This window comes from Rutilus rutilus, assembly GCF_951802725.1.
Source record: "Rutilus rutilus genome assembly, chromosome: 4".
Classification (NCBI taxonomy): domain Eukaryota; kingdom Metazoa; phylum Chordata; class Actinopteri; order Cypriniformes; family Leuciscidae; genus Rutilus; species Rutilus rutilus.
The window spans coordinates 5,716,007-5,732,568 of record NC_140212.1 but is presented as its reverse complement, the minus strand read 5'-3'; the positions used below and the strand labels follow the sequence as shown (position 1 = coordinate 5,732,568).

At 38.1% G+C, this 16,562-nt stretch overlaps 1 protein-coding gene across 1 annotated transcript; it reads left to right on the top strand.

Moving 5' to 3' along the window:
• Window positions 1-644: 644 nt before the first annotated feature.
• Window positions 645-10,045, top strand: LOC311289384 (uncharacterized protein). Its single transcript, XM_084407369.1, has 2 exons — window positions 645-880; window positions 4,000-10,045. The coding sequence occupies exon 2, from the start codon at window positions 4,060-4,062 to the stop codon at window positions 9,733-9,735; it is 5,676 nt and encodes a 1,891-aa protein (XP_084263495.1). The 5' UTR covers window positions 645-880; window positions 4,000-4,059; the 3' UTR covers window positions 9,736-10,045.
• Window positions 10,046-16,562: the final 6,517 nt, after the last annotated feature.

Genomic DNA, 16,562 nt, shown 5'->3' with positions numbered 1-16,562 from the left:
CACCCCCCACCCCCGCAGGCTTTATATTTCCCTTTAACGTTACATGTATAAAATGCGTGCATGCTCACAAAACCTATTTCAATTGGGTATTAGTATATGCTACATTGAAAAAATGGAATTAAAATGCTATTATGCTATTAGGACATGTATAAAGCGAGAAAGAAAATAATAAGCTTAAGTGAATGTCACAGAATAGTGATCGATCTTTTCGCACTTGGGTGCATTGTTTAGCTACATAGTGCTGCTTATTAACAATGCTGAAAGAAGATAACAATTTCAATTGGGTATTAGTATACCTATTTCAATTGGGTATTAGTATATGCTACATTGAAAAAATGGAATTAAAATGCTATTATGCTATTAGGACATGTATAAAGCGAGAAAGAAAATAATAAGCTTAAGTGAATGTCACAGAATAGTGATCGATCTTTTCGCACTTGGGTGCATTGTTTAGCTACATAGTGCTGCTTATTAACAATGCTGAAAGAAGATAACAATTTAAAAGTACAAGAAACAAATTCCTTTGCTTACATGTGGAAATTTACATATATACCCACCCACCCCCACCACCCCCCATAGGTGATAAGTGATGGGCGGAGGATGTCTTAAGACAGCCCCTTCTTTTGTCATGCATTGGCATCTGCACATTCTGCAGATTCTGTACAACATGTGCTTGGGTCGCGCCCTCACAACACGAACTGAGTTCCGTCCGCGCTCATCTCAACTTCCATGACGATAATGGATGTGCAAGTTTAATGCAACGCGTTAAAACCAAGAGCGTTCGGGATTCTCATGCGGATTACATCTTTGTTTTGAACAGGATAAGTTTGGAGATCCAAAAGTGGACAAGGAGTCGATGTCAGAGATGCACTAGTAAATTGTGAGTATCGAAGTATACGGAGTTAGGACAGTTCAAACTTAAATGGGAGGGTCTTAGAAGTTTCGAGAGTATGTTAAAATTGCCTGGTTTGTTTTCTGGAAATGTTTCTATCTTTTTTTTTAATCCACCCATGTTGTTTTGATGAGATGCATAATGTTACATACATTATCTGCATAATTTTTGTTTTGTTTTTTTGCATCGTCCTACATGCATTGCCCACACACACACACTTAGGTATGATAAGTCGTTAAACGTGTATTCATCTGAACTTTTTATGTCACTATTAACCCAGCTTTTAATCACTAAGTTATTTTATAGAGAGTCGTTTCTTCAAATCAGTAGATGCAAGCAGTGTCTGTCGCACGAGCCCCGATTTATTTTACTGATAAACAGAGTTGGGCAGATTACTGGCAAATGTAACATTAGTCCGTTAACTTCACTTATTACAAATGACTTGACGAAAATTAGTATTATTATTACATATTACTAATATATAGCCTACTACTATTACTATTACATTGCCTGCCGAATGTATAAAGTGATTATTTCCGAATTCGCCATTCAATAATAAATCTCCAATAAACCATGAATCGGTTAGTCTTGACTGGCAACGCCTTTCGCCTCGCGCTCGCGCCAGACGATTTCGAGCAGAGCGAGAGACCTGAGAGTGAAAGCGCCCCGGTGAAGCAGAGAGAAAAACTAATGACCTGTTCAGGTCTTAGTCTCCGTGCAGGTCAGTTTCAGAGAGCAAAACTAATGACCTGTTCAGGTCTCAGTCTCCGTGCAGGTCAGTTTCATCTGTAATTGTAAAATAGGCTAGTTTTGTCTTTGTTTACTTTTAAGCATTAGCGGAGTTAACATTATCACCCCATTACTACCTATGCTTAAGAACATCATTATCTATTGTAAAGTTGCAGTAGTAATTTAGCTGGCAAATATTCACATCGTTTTATAATAGGTTTAGAGCGAGCTAGGGCAGACAATAACACAACAAATTAACCATGGCTTTACCACAAATAAAACCATAAACCATGGTAACGATAGTTAAATCATGGTAACCACAAATTAACCATGGTTTTGCTACACTAACCATAGTTTAACCATGGCATTTGTTGTAAAGCTCTGATACAAATGGTAATTTATCCACCCAAAAAACGTTACTATACTTTTACTATGATATCACAGTCAACATTTTAAATGATTAAGATTTTTCTATAAAGATATTTTTTTTATGATGTAGTTGTACTAATTTTGACATTTAGGCAATTTAGAAAATATATATCTTTTTAAATCTCGAGTATCTGAGTCATTTAAAGATAAAACAATAACACATGGTCATAATGTATACTCTAAATTGAACTAAAATAAATGTATGCCTACAGTGATAGCAAAGAGCGCTATCTACAGTTCCTTGAAACAAAACCTGCAAATGCATCCAGGTGCAGCTCATAAAAGACTCTGTATTTCTATGTATCAAACCAATAACAAGTACAAAAACGGCACTACATTACCAGGTTCTTTTAAACACGTACCCTGAAAATAGTAGATTTCTATTAGAAATCCAGTATGTTTGTGGTATGGTTTTGGGAGCAAAATGAGCAGAATTAAGACTAAGAGACTGCTCCTGAATTCATGACCACATATCAATACCCGTGGTGTGGTTATGGAGTGTGATATACAGTAAAACTACATAATATGGTTAAAAAATCTTTAACACATTTTTAATAACATTTAAAAAACGGTTGAATATGTCAATTTGTCTAGGCTGGACATCACTTTTGGCCACTACTTTATCTACTTAACTACTACTATATCAGTATGGTATGTGTTTGTATATATATATATGTATATACATACACTACACACATACCATACTGATATCCAATACCGCCACTGCCTCCGTGCCCCTAAAAATATTGGTGGTACTTATTCATTAGCTACTAATACTCATTCCAGTAGTAATTTGAATATATTCAATATTATATTATATATACACACTATTGGAAAGAGTACTAGTATCTAATGAAACGTTACTAGTGAAAAATACTCATCAACATTTCATATTTAATTCCTTTTTAAAAGAAAAAGTACTAGTAACATGCAAATAGAGGAATAAATGTTAAAGCCGTCTTATAATAAATGATAAAATGCAGCTGAGGGTATTTGTAGGCTCTGTATATAAAATGGAATGACATATTGAACACAGACAACAGCTTGAGTCTGTTCTTCTGTGAACTTCCACATAATTACAGAAGCCTAATATTACACTAAAAAGAATGCTGAACTATAGTTAGCATTTGAGGTCATGACTAGTCACAGGTCAAAGGGAACAGGAATATGGGCATCCTATTACAATGAACAACAGCTGCCGGTGTTTGAGGAACAGGGGTTGGTCGCACCATCTATGCATTACAGCTTAGCCCAGTTTTAAATGTTTGACTCAAGGACTGTCAAAGGACATTTATTTTGAGTGATATCTGTAAGGTTGCAGGGACATTTTAGGCATGACATTAAAAAAACTGCTTGCAGCAGCATTGATGAGATATAATTTTTTAATTTTCTTTTCTTTATCATCTAATCCAGGGTTTCTCAAACTCAAGCACAGTTTAGCTCCAACCCTGATCAAACACACCTGAGCAAGCTAATCAATGTCTTCAGGATCACTAGAAACTCACAGCTAGGTGTGTTTGATCAGGGTTGGAGCTAAACTGTGCAGGACAGTGGCCCTCCAGGACCGAGTTTGAGAAACCCTGATCTAATCAATCATATTTTAAATCATGTAAGATCATGTTCCTGTGTTCATCATTATATCATCTGAAATATCAGCATCAAAGTACTGCGAAAGTAAATCGAAAAGTATACGGAGCCGCCTGCTCTCTAATCGCTCTTGAGGTCACTTCAGTGTCATACACTGATCGGTCTGCGCCGCGCCGCTTCAAGTCGAACACACCTAATGACTTAGGCCTATCAAACAGATTTCTAGAAAACACATCCCCCTTTTCCATATCTCTGCATATTAAGCTAGGACAATTCCTTCTTAAGTGTTATTCCTTTGATTTTTAATGTTATGTGACCCGATTTCCATATTTGCTTTTATTAACATATTTTTCTTTGTTTAGAACACTTGTTGAGTAACTCAGCATAAGAGCAAAGGCAGCAGCCATTGAGGAACCTTTACCATGCAGGGATACACATGGCGTTCAAATCAACGTCCCCCGCCACAGTACCTAGAACGTCCTTCACATCAGTACCAAGAACGTCCTCCACCTCAGTACCAAGGACGACCTCCGCTTCATTACCAAGAACAATACCCGCCTAAGTACCAAGATGTCAGGAATGAACAACCCAATATGTTCCAGGCACAGTTATACCAACATTATACCACATCAGAGACAAGATATTCCAATGGACAACAAGAGGCTTCAAATCATTGCCAATCTTTTCGATCAAACTTGCATGGATATAATACACAGACAAACCAGGCCCATCCTCAATACCCATGTGCAGCCTCCAACACACAGCAGTACTACCCATCTGAAAACCCAAACACAAATGGGTATTATGCCCAATTCGGGACACAATCAAACGTTTCCTCCTCTCAGAACTACGGAAACACAGGGCACAATCAAGCTCACATGTATCGGTCTCCACAGTCAGACCATGGCAGCTCTGTGGGTAACAACAGCAATTGGAGATTCCACATGTACAACAATGGCAGCCCTTGTTCCATGGACAATCAGCAACAACTTCAACCTCCTAGAACGGCTCCTCGTCATCATCAACAACAACACTCTCAACACTCTAGACAACACTCAGGCAAAAAACATAAAATGCACCAGCGGACCAAAGGACACCATCCACAATCCTCTTCTCGGGCCCATAACAATGGAGTTTCCCAAAGAATTTCCAACAATCAAGCTCAGAGCCAAACGGTGGCCAGTTATACCTCATGCAACTCTACAACACCACCTTCTGCAGCACAGAGCGAGATTTCATTGCCTTCCAATAACTTAAACCAAAGTCCTGTTGCCCATAACCAGCCAGAACTACGGTCAAATGCAGGTCCAGATGTTTCGGCAACCCATTCTCAAATTAATCAAAGCACTGAGCAACAGTCTCAGGGCACAAACGGTGGGACATATAACGTTAATGAGACCTCTCAAATGACATGGACCAATGAAGCCCAGCCTCAGCCCCAGTCTAGATTTGTTAATTCGCTAATATATAAGTTACTGAGTTCAAATGACAACGAAAAAGCTGGTAAGCAGCAATCAGATGAAAGAAATGCACATCATAACACTTATTCAGAACAGTCTGAGGTTTGTGCAACCAACAAGACTGATCATCATTCACATTTTTCTGAACCTAGTGTCCAGTGTACAGTTGAACCCCCAAGTAAGAGAATGAAGTATGCTGTGGTTCAGAGAGACTATTGGAACAAAGAAACAAGTGTTTCCAAAGACAGAAGTGATTTTGGAGTGCAATCTCTCCAACCTGGTACCCATCAGACAGGTAGCAATAAGAACAGACGTAAAGAAATGAGTCAACACAACATTCAGTACAGTACGGACCCAGCGGACTGTCTTGAAGCGGTGTTTGCACTAAGGAAAGTCTCACAACAAGTTCACAAGGCAATAGCCATCGTTCCACCCATTTCCCAGCAGACCTCAAACACTGCACAGATGGCTGATACCAGCCCAAAAAAAGCTGACAGTCCACCGTTAAAGATTGATTCCATTTGGTCAGTTGTTGAAGAGTCTGATGCACAAAAAACTGCAGATGACAAGTTGTCTGAATACCCCTCACCAACTGCCCAACAGGAGGACAAAAGCCTTGAAATTGAGACTACAAGCAACATTGCAGAATCTGATATATGCTCTACTAGCCCAGTTGAATGTCAAAATAATGTTCAGCAAGGTGACTGTGATTCAAGTGATACCTCATTTGACTTGTCCAGTGTGCCAGTGGTTAAGTACACACTAGAGAAACTAATGGACTTAGTGAAGTCTTTAGAGATGACGGAATTATCAACCGAATATCCAGAGAAATCGGAGAGCTTTTTTGATACGATCTTGAAACTCTTTTGGAATGGGAATAAAGCCAATTTTGTGGAGACATTGAAATTATTTAGAAAGGAGGTAGAAGAGTACTCATCTCTAGAAATCATAAGGGATTATGAGTCTGTGGTATTTGAAAGCATTGAAACTGAAAACCTAAAAAAGCTCGCTCATTGCGACGTTCTCAATGATGAGATGTATTCATCGTCTTCTTGGTTAAATGTTGATGGACAGCCAGCTGATATTGAAAAGGTGCTTTCAGAGCCACTGTTGGATGACATAACTGCGATCAAGACGACATCACAGTTATTTTCAGATAACACTGGTATCACTTTAGCCAATTTAGGTGTGAATTCCCTCAAAGATGTGCCCACGGTTTCATCCGATGAAAAAAGTGTAAAGCCAGACACATGTAGTCCAACAGCTCTTTTCACACCCCAGTCAGGAAATGACAGGGAGGAAATAGCCACAGAAAACAATGGCCATTCATATGCAGGGCTGTCTGGAATTACATCTCTGAGCAGCATCTCCATTGAGAAAGAGACACTTCTGAGCAGCGTCTCAAGTGAGAAAGAGACATTTCTGAGCAGCGTCTCCAGTGAGAAAGAGACACTTCTGAGCAGCGTCTCCAGTGAGAAAGAGACATTCAAGAAACAAGAGGGCATCAAACAAAACCACAATTTTACCACAAAACCTTCAGATAACTTCCAGAAACGTACAGGCTGCAACGATGAAATAGAAGTATTCAGACAAGATCATAATGAGCAAACACGTCACAACGTGTCTGTGTCAGATTCACTTCCTCTGAGCCCTGAAGACAATGTTTCAGATGGTGTAAAAAACTCTGAGGAGTCTTTTTCTACTGAGACTCTTTGTAATTCAAAGGATACATGGCAGATAGAAGATATTTCAGAAGATGAAAATCCAGGCAATAAGGAGGCTCTTCCTATCTCCTCAGACATTGGGCTGGTAGAAGATATTTCAGAAGATGAAAATCCAGGCAACAAGGAGGTTCTTCCTATCTCCTCAGACATTGGGCTGGTAGAAGATATTTCAGAAGATGAAAATCCAGGCAACAAGGAGGTTCTTCCTATCTCCTCAGACATTGGGCTGATAGAAGATATTTCAGAAGATGAAAATCCAGGCAACAAGGAGGTTCTTCCTATCTCCTCAGACATTGGGCTGATAGAAGATATTTCAGAAGATGAAAATCCAGGCAACAAGGAGGTTCTTCCTATCTCCTCAGACATCTGGCATGTGGAAGACATCTCTGATGATGAAAATCCAGGCAATAAGGAGGCTCTTAATAACTCCTCAGACACTGGGCTGGTAGAAGATATTACAGATGATGAAAACACTGGAAATAAGGAGGTTCTTTCTGTCTCCTCAGACATCTGGCATGTGGAAGACATCTCTGATGATGAAAATCCAGGAAATAAGGACACTCTTAATAACTCCTCAGACATTGGGCTGGTAGAAGATATTACAGATGATGAAAACACTGGAAATAAGGAGGTTCTTTCTATCTCCTCAGACATCTGGCATGTGGAAGACATCTCTGATGATGAAAATCCAGGCAATAAGGACACTCGTAGTAACTCCCCAGACGTATGTGTGGTGGAAGATGTTTCCAATGATGAAAATTCAAGGGATGATTCCTTGTTAATGGAAATCACAGTGCTATCATCTGAAGATGCTAAAACATTTTTCCAACAGTTGGAAGATGAACCTGTATGCGGCACCAAAACTACTACATCAAAATTTGACTGCCCAGATCTTGTAGAGTGCTTTGATGTACCCAGTGAGCCTAGCCATGAAGACAACAAAGCAGATATTTGCTCTCTTTGTGGTACCAAAATGGCGATATCCAATTTCACTAATGTGACGAACAGTGATGGTGATCTTTTCTGCTTCCGGTGTTGGGAACAGGCACCATTGTTGGAGCTAGAAGAGCAGCCATGCTCTCCTATGACAAATGAGGCTGATGTACTGGGCTCCCCTGCTAAATCAAACAAACAAGGCCAAGATTGTAGTCCGCTATGTGTTAAACTGGAATTCAATGAGCTAAATGTGGCTTCAACAAAGGAATGCATTGTGTATGAAAGGCTGACAGGACAAAGAAGTGACCATTTGGTAAAATCAGAACAAAATCCGCCATCTCTTGAACCGAAAGACAAGGAGCTAAAGGTTGCTTCACCAGAAACTTGCGTTGTGAATGAAGGACAAAAAAGAAACACTATGGTAAAATCAGAACTGGGACAAACCTGTAGTCCACCATTTCTTGATCTAAAGGTCAAGGAGCTAACTGTTACTTCAACAAAAAAATGCATTGTAGATGAAGGACTGGCCGAACAAAAAAGAGACACTATGGTAAAATCAGAACTGGGACAATATCGCAGTTCACCATCTCTTGAACTGAAAGTCAATGAGCCAACTGTTGCATCAACAGACGAACACATTGATGATGAAGGAATGGCGGGACAAAAAAGAGACACTATGGTAAAATCAGAACTGGGACAAACCCGTAGTCCACCATTTCTTGATCTAAAAGTCAAGGAGCTAACTGTTACTTCAACAAAAAAATGCATTGTAGACGAAGGACTGGCGGGAGAAAAAAGTAAAAGTTTGTTCAGATCGGATATGAGACAAAATTGCAGTCCACCATCTCTTAGACCGCAAGTCAAGATGCCAAATGTTTCTGAACGCACTGAAAACGAAAGACTGACCGAACGAAAAAGAGAAAGTATGGTCAAATCAGAAATGAGAAAAAATTGTAGTCGACCATCTCTTGACCTAGAAGTCAATGAGCCAACTGTTGCTTCAACGGAGGAACGCACTGAAGAAGAAAGACTGGTGGGACAAAAAAGTGAACGTTTTATAAAATCAAAACTGAGACAAAATTGTAGCTCTTCATCTCTTGAAACGCAAGTCAAGGTGCCAAATGTTGCTTCTCCAGAGGATTGTGTTGCAGATGAAGGACTGACTGGACAAAGAAGTAACAGTATGGTAAAATCAGCGACACAGAAAGTGCCTGAAATTCAGAGGCCAGCTGATCAGGAGAAAAAGGAGAAAACCAAATTAGCCAAGCACCAATGCAAAAAACCACCTGCTTTTTTAAAGCATAAACTAAAATCTGGCAGCACTAGGACCGGTTCCGACGACTCGGTGCTTTTCGCTCCAGATATTGTGGTTAAAAAGATAGCAAAAAAACGCCCTAGAGGTGGGAGTCAGGACTGCGGCAAGGTGAAGGAATTGAAAGAACACAGGAAAGAAAGACAAGATCGTCCTGACAGAAGAACCTCACCTCACCCTAGAGAAAAGCTACAGAAAGTTAAGGAGAAAGTGCCCGGGCATTCAAATGACACACCACACCAAAAGTCCAAAACGAAGCTTGAGCTGTGTGGTATTCTGTCAGTGAATAAAACGAAACCAACTGAGCCAAAGAAAGTGAGATTTGACTTATTTGGATCCAACGGAGAAAATGTTCCCGAGCGGCGTTTTTCTGCCCCCGCTACCTTAACAGTCTCCGATAACTTCAAAGAGTATACCGATGGGCTTTCTGCGAAACAGAAAGTTCACAACCAGTGGAGCAGCACCTTTATACCCAAAACAAAGACCTTTTCTCCCAGATCACCACCGAAGAAAAAGACTCCGAAACCTCTGGATTGCATTAACATGACTGCATTAAAAAGCCATTTGACTCACAGAGCCTCGCTCCCGTCCAGTAGCAAGAGAGAGACGAAACACTTTAGAAAACCAGGTTTTCATCAAAAGCTTACAAAATCACTAAGCAGCTAGCCCTAGATGCTTGACTATTGCTTTTACTATGTTTACGTAAATGTTTACACATAGCGGTGGCTTGAAATGTGTGACAGTTTTCTGTTGACGACAGCGATGGATGTGTTCTTTGTATTGTTATTGAAACTTTATTTTTCTAGAGCACCATTGTTTGTAATATACTCCCCACTGTATGTGACTGGACAATTACTGCAATCTGTTATTTTATGAGAATATTTTTTTATCGTTATTTTAAGTACTTCTTGATGTTGTTACAAAGTGTAAAAAATATAACATTTGTATTTGGAAATAAATGCCAGTTTACTGGAAAGGCAGTTGTGTCGCTTAATAAATCTGTTGAAATTACACGTTCTCTTCCACTTGTTTAGCGCTTCTTTGGTTATTTATTTTGTTATTGCAGAAACTCAATGTCTTAGAACATTATAGTTCACATTACTCATTATAACTTTTTTTGTACAATTATGATCTACAGTACAGGTCAAAAGCTTGGAAACATTATGTTTTTGAAAGAAGTTTCTTCTGCTCATCAAGCCTGCATTTATTTGATCAAAAATACTGAAAAAAAAAGTCATATTGTGATATATTATTACAATTTAAAATAATTGGTTTTCAATTTATTATACTTTGAATTATCATTTATTTCTGTGATGCAAAGCTGAATTTTCAGGATCGTTACTCCAGTCTTCAGTGTCACATGTGACATCCAGTCTATCACATGATCCTTTAGAAATCATTCTAATATGATGATTCATTATCAAAGTTGGAAACAGTTCTGCTGCTTAATATTTTTTCATAACCTGTGATACTTTTTTAGGATACTTTGATGAATAAAAAGTAAAAAAAAAAATCTTTTTTTGAAATAAATCAATACTTTTATTCAGCAAGGATGTGTTAAATTGATAAAAAGTGATAGTAAAGAAGATTTATATTATTAGAAAATATTTTTTTATTTTGAATAAATGCAGTTCTTTTTAACCTTTTATTCATCAGATATATTAGGCAGCAGAACTGTTTCCAACACTCATAATAAATCAGAATATTAGAATGATTTCTAAAGGATCATGTGATAGACTGGATGTCACGTGTGACACTGAAGACTGGAGTAATGATCCTGAAAATTCAGCATTGCATCACAGAAATAAATGATAATTTAAAGTATAATAAATTGAAAACAAATTATTTTAAATTGTAATAATATATCACAATATAAAAAAAAAATTCTGTATTTTTGATCAAATAAACGCAGCCTTGATAAGCATTAGAGACTTCTTTCAAAAATATTAAAAAATCGTAATGTTTCCAAACTTTTGACCTGTAGTGTATATGATATTTAATCTAGTTTTTTATTTATTTATTTACAACACAGTCAGATTAGTATAGAATAATGACACAATAATGCAGCAAATCCAGTTTCAATTTATTTATTTATTTTAGTCTACAAATTGTTAGAAATTATTTTGCAGTTCCAACAAACTGATCTGTGTTTCAGTATCTGTGTATGCTGTCTAGGCTGCATGATAAGAGCGTGACACACAAGCAAGTACGCACTCTAAAGGTATTCAAAATTTAATGATAGTTACAAACAGCTCTATATAATAATGAAAATGAAGAAGAAACAACTTAATTGTAATGCAGTCGTGAAAATAAAAAAATAGTTCTAAGAAATAACAGTCAGAAAGCACTTTTGCATGAACACGAGGAAATTTTCTTCAGGTAGAGAGAAGCTGTTTGAGACCTAAATATGCTTTTACAAATGTCTCCAATAAAACACCAAATAATAATAAATAAATAAAAAGCAGTCACATGTTTGCGGCTCTCTGAGCTCCCGTGCGCCCCCTTGTGGGAGATCAATTTAGCTCGTTGCAGGACACGAGTATTTATTGCTCAATAAATCAGCTTTGTTCAACGCTTTTTTTTTACTTTGTTCTTTGAGTTTCCCCCCCCCCCCGAAGAAATATTAGGGTTCCAATAAAAATAAATTGGGGTTGTAACATGGAATGCATGGTTCATTAGTCTTCATATATGTTGATTCACATGCCAGTATTGTTAGAACTCATCCACATATAAGAGAAAGTGCACAAACTCCACAGTGCACATAGAAAGTGTCCTGTTTCCTTTCCAATGTAACCATGATACAACCAGCGGGTATAACAGTAGATGCGCTTCATCTTTTAAACCACCAGATGGCGCTAAAGAGAACGGGACCAGCAGTAAAAAGTTGTATTGGCCAATCACTAAAAAAGATTTGTTTAAATCATTCCTGTGTCAACACTCCCATAAAAGTCACAGCTGTGCTCAGATTTGTAAACCGTACAGTTGCTTTGGTTTTTCAATCCATACCCGTTTCGCCCCGTGGCTCAAAAGGGACACAACAAAAATAGGGACACCCGAGAAACTAAAGCCAAAATAGATTATGCAAAATGTATTTACAAAATAGAACTAGAACTAGAACTATTCGCAATCGTTGTTTTGTAAATCGTTCTTTCGTAATAGTTGTTTACTAATATTCAGTTCCTGTGAAAAATTGTGAAATACTGTTCCAATAGGTGAAGTTACACAACAATATGCTGATTGATTACATAACAATATTTGGATGTAATATTCAGTTCCAGTAAAAATCTGTTCCAGTTAATGGAGTATAGCCTACAGGTGATGTGTAATATTCAGTACCAGTAAACTCCACCCGCTGGAACAGTTTCTTACAGTAACTGAATATTACACAACATCACCTGTTCACAGGTTCATTCACTCATTATCACTACACCATTGGGTGGCGTGTAGTGAATGTAGTGAGTGTTAAAGGAACATCAAGACAGATTAATAGAAAACTCATGAAGAGTAATGTGCAGATAGGGAATTGCAAATGCATCCCAGTGATGTTGTTCATTTAAACAATGAGAGCTGGTCTGACAAAACCATAGATTCGTTTTCAAACATATGAACATCACAATTTAGCCCTCTCACCTATGACTGGCCACAGACTCACTTGCCCAGAACACATTTAAGTAGCCGTATAATGTGTTTAACAAAAATATTAATAGCAGAATGACAGAAACTGAAGTGCAGTTCTTCACCGCTCCACTAGGCGGCGTGAGCGCGTTTCACTGTCAGAGCGACTCATTTTGACAACATTAACACGTGCAGATGACAGCTATTAATATCACACAACTGTACATATTTCAGCAAATAAACCGACACACAGAGTCCGATAAAATGCGGGAATCGAGTGTCATTAAACTCCGCGGTAAGTAACTTTGCACATAAAGTGAATTCTCTAGTAAAATGATATCGCGACGCTTAATGTTTTGTATAATTATATTTGTACTGATTCATCATTCTGCTGAAATGTCATCATAGCAGGGCTCGTCAGTTTAATTTTCATTCTGTCTGTGTAATCTAAATGTTGTTTAGGCTTGTTATTAAATGAAGGCATTCACGTCTTCTATAAAATTAACACAGACTTTGTTGCTCTTCTTTTTCTGAACTCACACTTAGACCTTCAGAAGAGCACATTAATCTATAGGTGTTGCTTTACATTTTTAATCTTTGAATTATTCGCCCTCTGATATTAATATTACTAAGCAGAATAATAAGGAATTGTGTTTTTTTGTGTGTGTCTGTTGTTGTTGTAGTCTTACTGTAGATAATAATCTACTGGATTGTTGTTTGTTAAAGCTACACTGTGTAGGATTTTCTCCCATCTAGCGGTGAAATTGTTTATGACTACCAACTGAATATTACTTTCTAGCTCCTCCCATTCCGAGGGCGTTTTAACTCCTACGGTGGCCGTATTATTTCAAATCTGCCGGCAGTCGTGAGTAATCTCCCCCTCGCATTCGTCATGGCGCCACTGAGTGTAAAAACGCAAAAGGCGAAGCTTGAATTTCCAGGTATGTCCCTCTTTGGCTAATGTATTTTCAAGATGGAGGCCGCCATTTGAGCGACTCGCTCGTATGTAGCCTATTCTAAATGGCAGATTACGCTTACGAGAATACTTGATTAGTTGGTAGAAGTAATTACACATTAATGAGCACATATATTTTTTGAAAGAACAAAGTGTTTTTAGCTAAGAATCACCTTAAAAAATTACACAGTGTAGCTTTAATAGAGTCAGTTGTAGTGAGAAGCTCTGATGTTTCTGCTGCTTCATGCTTTTGTAGAGCTGCAGTGATTTTACTTCTAATGAAAAGCATCATATAGACGAGAACAGGGCTATAACCATGTGGGGCCGGTTTCACAAAGATAGTCTTTGACTATGGCTTAGATATAGTAGATAGTCAGACTTCAGATAGACATCTAAATCAGACCGTTGCACAAAGCACTTAAGACTCTGACTATCTTAAGTAGGACTACACCGCAATGCATTCTGGGTAAAATAAGACACTTTTCAAAACAAAAAACATGGCGGATCGAGTAAGCGCATTCAACCGCTCAGTGCAGTTTACCCCAGCGGAAAATATGTGTTTGTTGGAGGACTATAACAGTTACAAGGACATTTTACTAGGGAAATGTAGCGGAGAATGTAGTAACAAGAAGAAATGTTTAAATTATGAGCCATTTTCCCTTTTCTTTTGGCTGTTTGTATTAATGTAACTGATAGTTACTGCTGGTTGCCAAGGTAACATAGAGTCTTAAGTTAGCCTGGGGGTAAGGCGTCTAATTTTTTTGGTCTAAATTAAGTCAGTCTTTATTTTTGTGAAACAGTCTAACTTGCATTAGACTAGTCTATGAGCAAATTTTAGACTAGTCTAGCATACACTATAGACCGGTCGGAACTATACGGTTATCCGGACCACACCTATTTGGGTAGGGGTAGGGGTAGGGGTAGGGGTAGGGGTAGGGGTAGGGTAACCGTATAGTACATTTACGTGTGGTCACGTGTGGTCCGGATAACCGTATAGTACCGACCGGTCTAAAATAGCTTTGTGAAACTGGCCCCTGGAAACCAGCCTTTTAGGATTACTGTAGATTTGAAAATTAAGCTTTCCCCCATTATGGTTGAATCACTGAAGCTACACCAGTTATTTTGCCAAGAGATCTCTTATTTATTATATTGTTACATGTCAGACATACGAGAGAAACAGCCATAGAAGAGGAAGGTTACAGGAGAGGTGGTCTTCATTCCAGATTTCTCTCTCTGTCCAGAAAACTGTCCTTTAGTGTTTACATTCGTGGTATATATGCATCAGTGAAATACATTCCTTTCCTTATAAAGAACATGCCAGCTGTACAACGGTTGATGTACACATCATCATCATTGGAAAACCTTTGCATCAGTGGAACATATTTTGCATTGCACACATACTTTTCTATGTAAAATATAGCTCATCCCATACCTCTCCTCAACACACATGTACAAACACACTCTGACTTCACAAAATATAATATACAAATCATTATGAACATTAATAAAGAAAAATACTACTGAAAATAACATTAAACAATACAAGTTTAGTCTTCAATTTATTTTGAAGGAAAGTCTCTTAATTTTAATTGAATTAAAAGATTATTATTGATACAGCCTTACTGAAGTACACTATATTATATACTCAGCAATATATTTTTCACACTGTACAGCTTTAGGCTTTTAATTTATTCCATTTCCATCTATTAACTAGTCTTTAGACTAACTTTCACATTCTCATTTATAGATGTAGATCTATAATATAGAGTAATGTTTTATTTTATTTTATTTATGTCTTTCCTTACAGAAGGAATGTGTTTTGGACCATTACATCAACAGTCAACAGAAGCAGAGCTCTGAGTCGTGTGGACAGACATTGACTGTAATGATGGACTTCTGCTCATGGACAGGTAATGTATATGATGTGTGATTGTGTGTTTTACTGTGCTAAACATGTAGGTTCCCATCACTTTCTTTTTGAAGGGCCACTCCTTTGAAAAGCAAATGATGGGAAGGGAAGGGAAGGGGGATTAATATATATTTTTTATTAACTCAGTTTCGAAAGTTTTTTTTGTATACAATTAAAAAAACTTCGCCTGTGCTGTGTGTCCAAAAGCATAACCGCTGCTGGTGACTGTGCCGGAAGCTCCGGGGGACGATCGCACTGGTATCCCCCTCCTTTGGGCACGCGCCGCTCACACACACTCCTATCGCAGAGACCCGGCTGGGATTGAACCAGCAACCTCTGAACCCATGAGGCAGCGCTCTTACCTGTGAGCCACAGATCTCTTGCTGAGACATGTGAAGGAACTTATATTTCACTATTATCCTGAGAGTTTCCAATAAAACAGTTAAAGTGATATTTGAAACCATGTCTTCATCACAGTCTTGTCTTCAGAGAGTGTGTTTATCCACTCACCCATCATGGATTTCACAGCAATAGCTGGTTTTTGGGACTCCTTGTCTAATGAGAACTATTGAAAGTCAGCAATAGTGGGACTTGAACTCAGGACGCTGTGATTGAAACACAACGCTTTATCTCCTGAGCCACTGAGACTGCAGAGATGATGAGTGTTTTCAACAGGTTTGATCCAGAGCTTTGTGTTAAATGATGACTAACTTCAGCAAATGTTGGGTTTGAACCAGAACTTTCTGGTTTGAAAGGGAGACAACTATCCACTGAGCCACAGAGCCTGAGGCGTATGTTTAAGCTGGGTAAAAGATGGTCATAATTGATTGATAACTCATTGAGTACTCTGCAAGATTGTTTGTGTATTTATTTCTGGACAAAGTATTTCTTTAGATTTATTATTCAATTACGAAAAAACCAAAACTACTCTTATAGAAATGTTTTTTTTTTTGTTCTGTTTGACATTTGACATTGAAATATGCAAACTGATATATAAGCTATGTCTAATTTAAG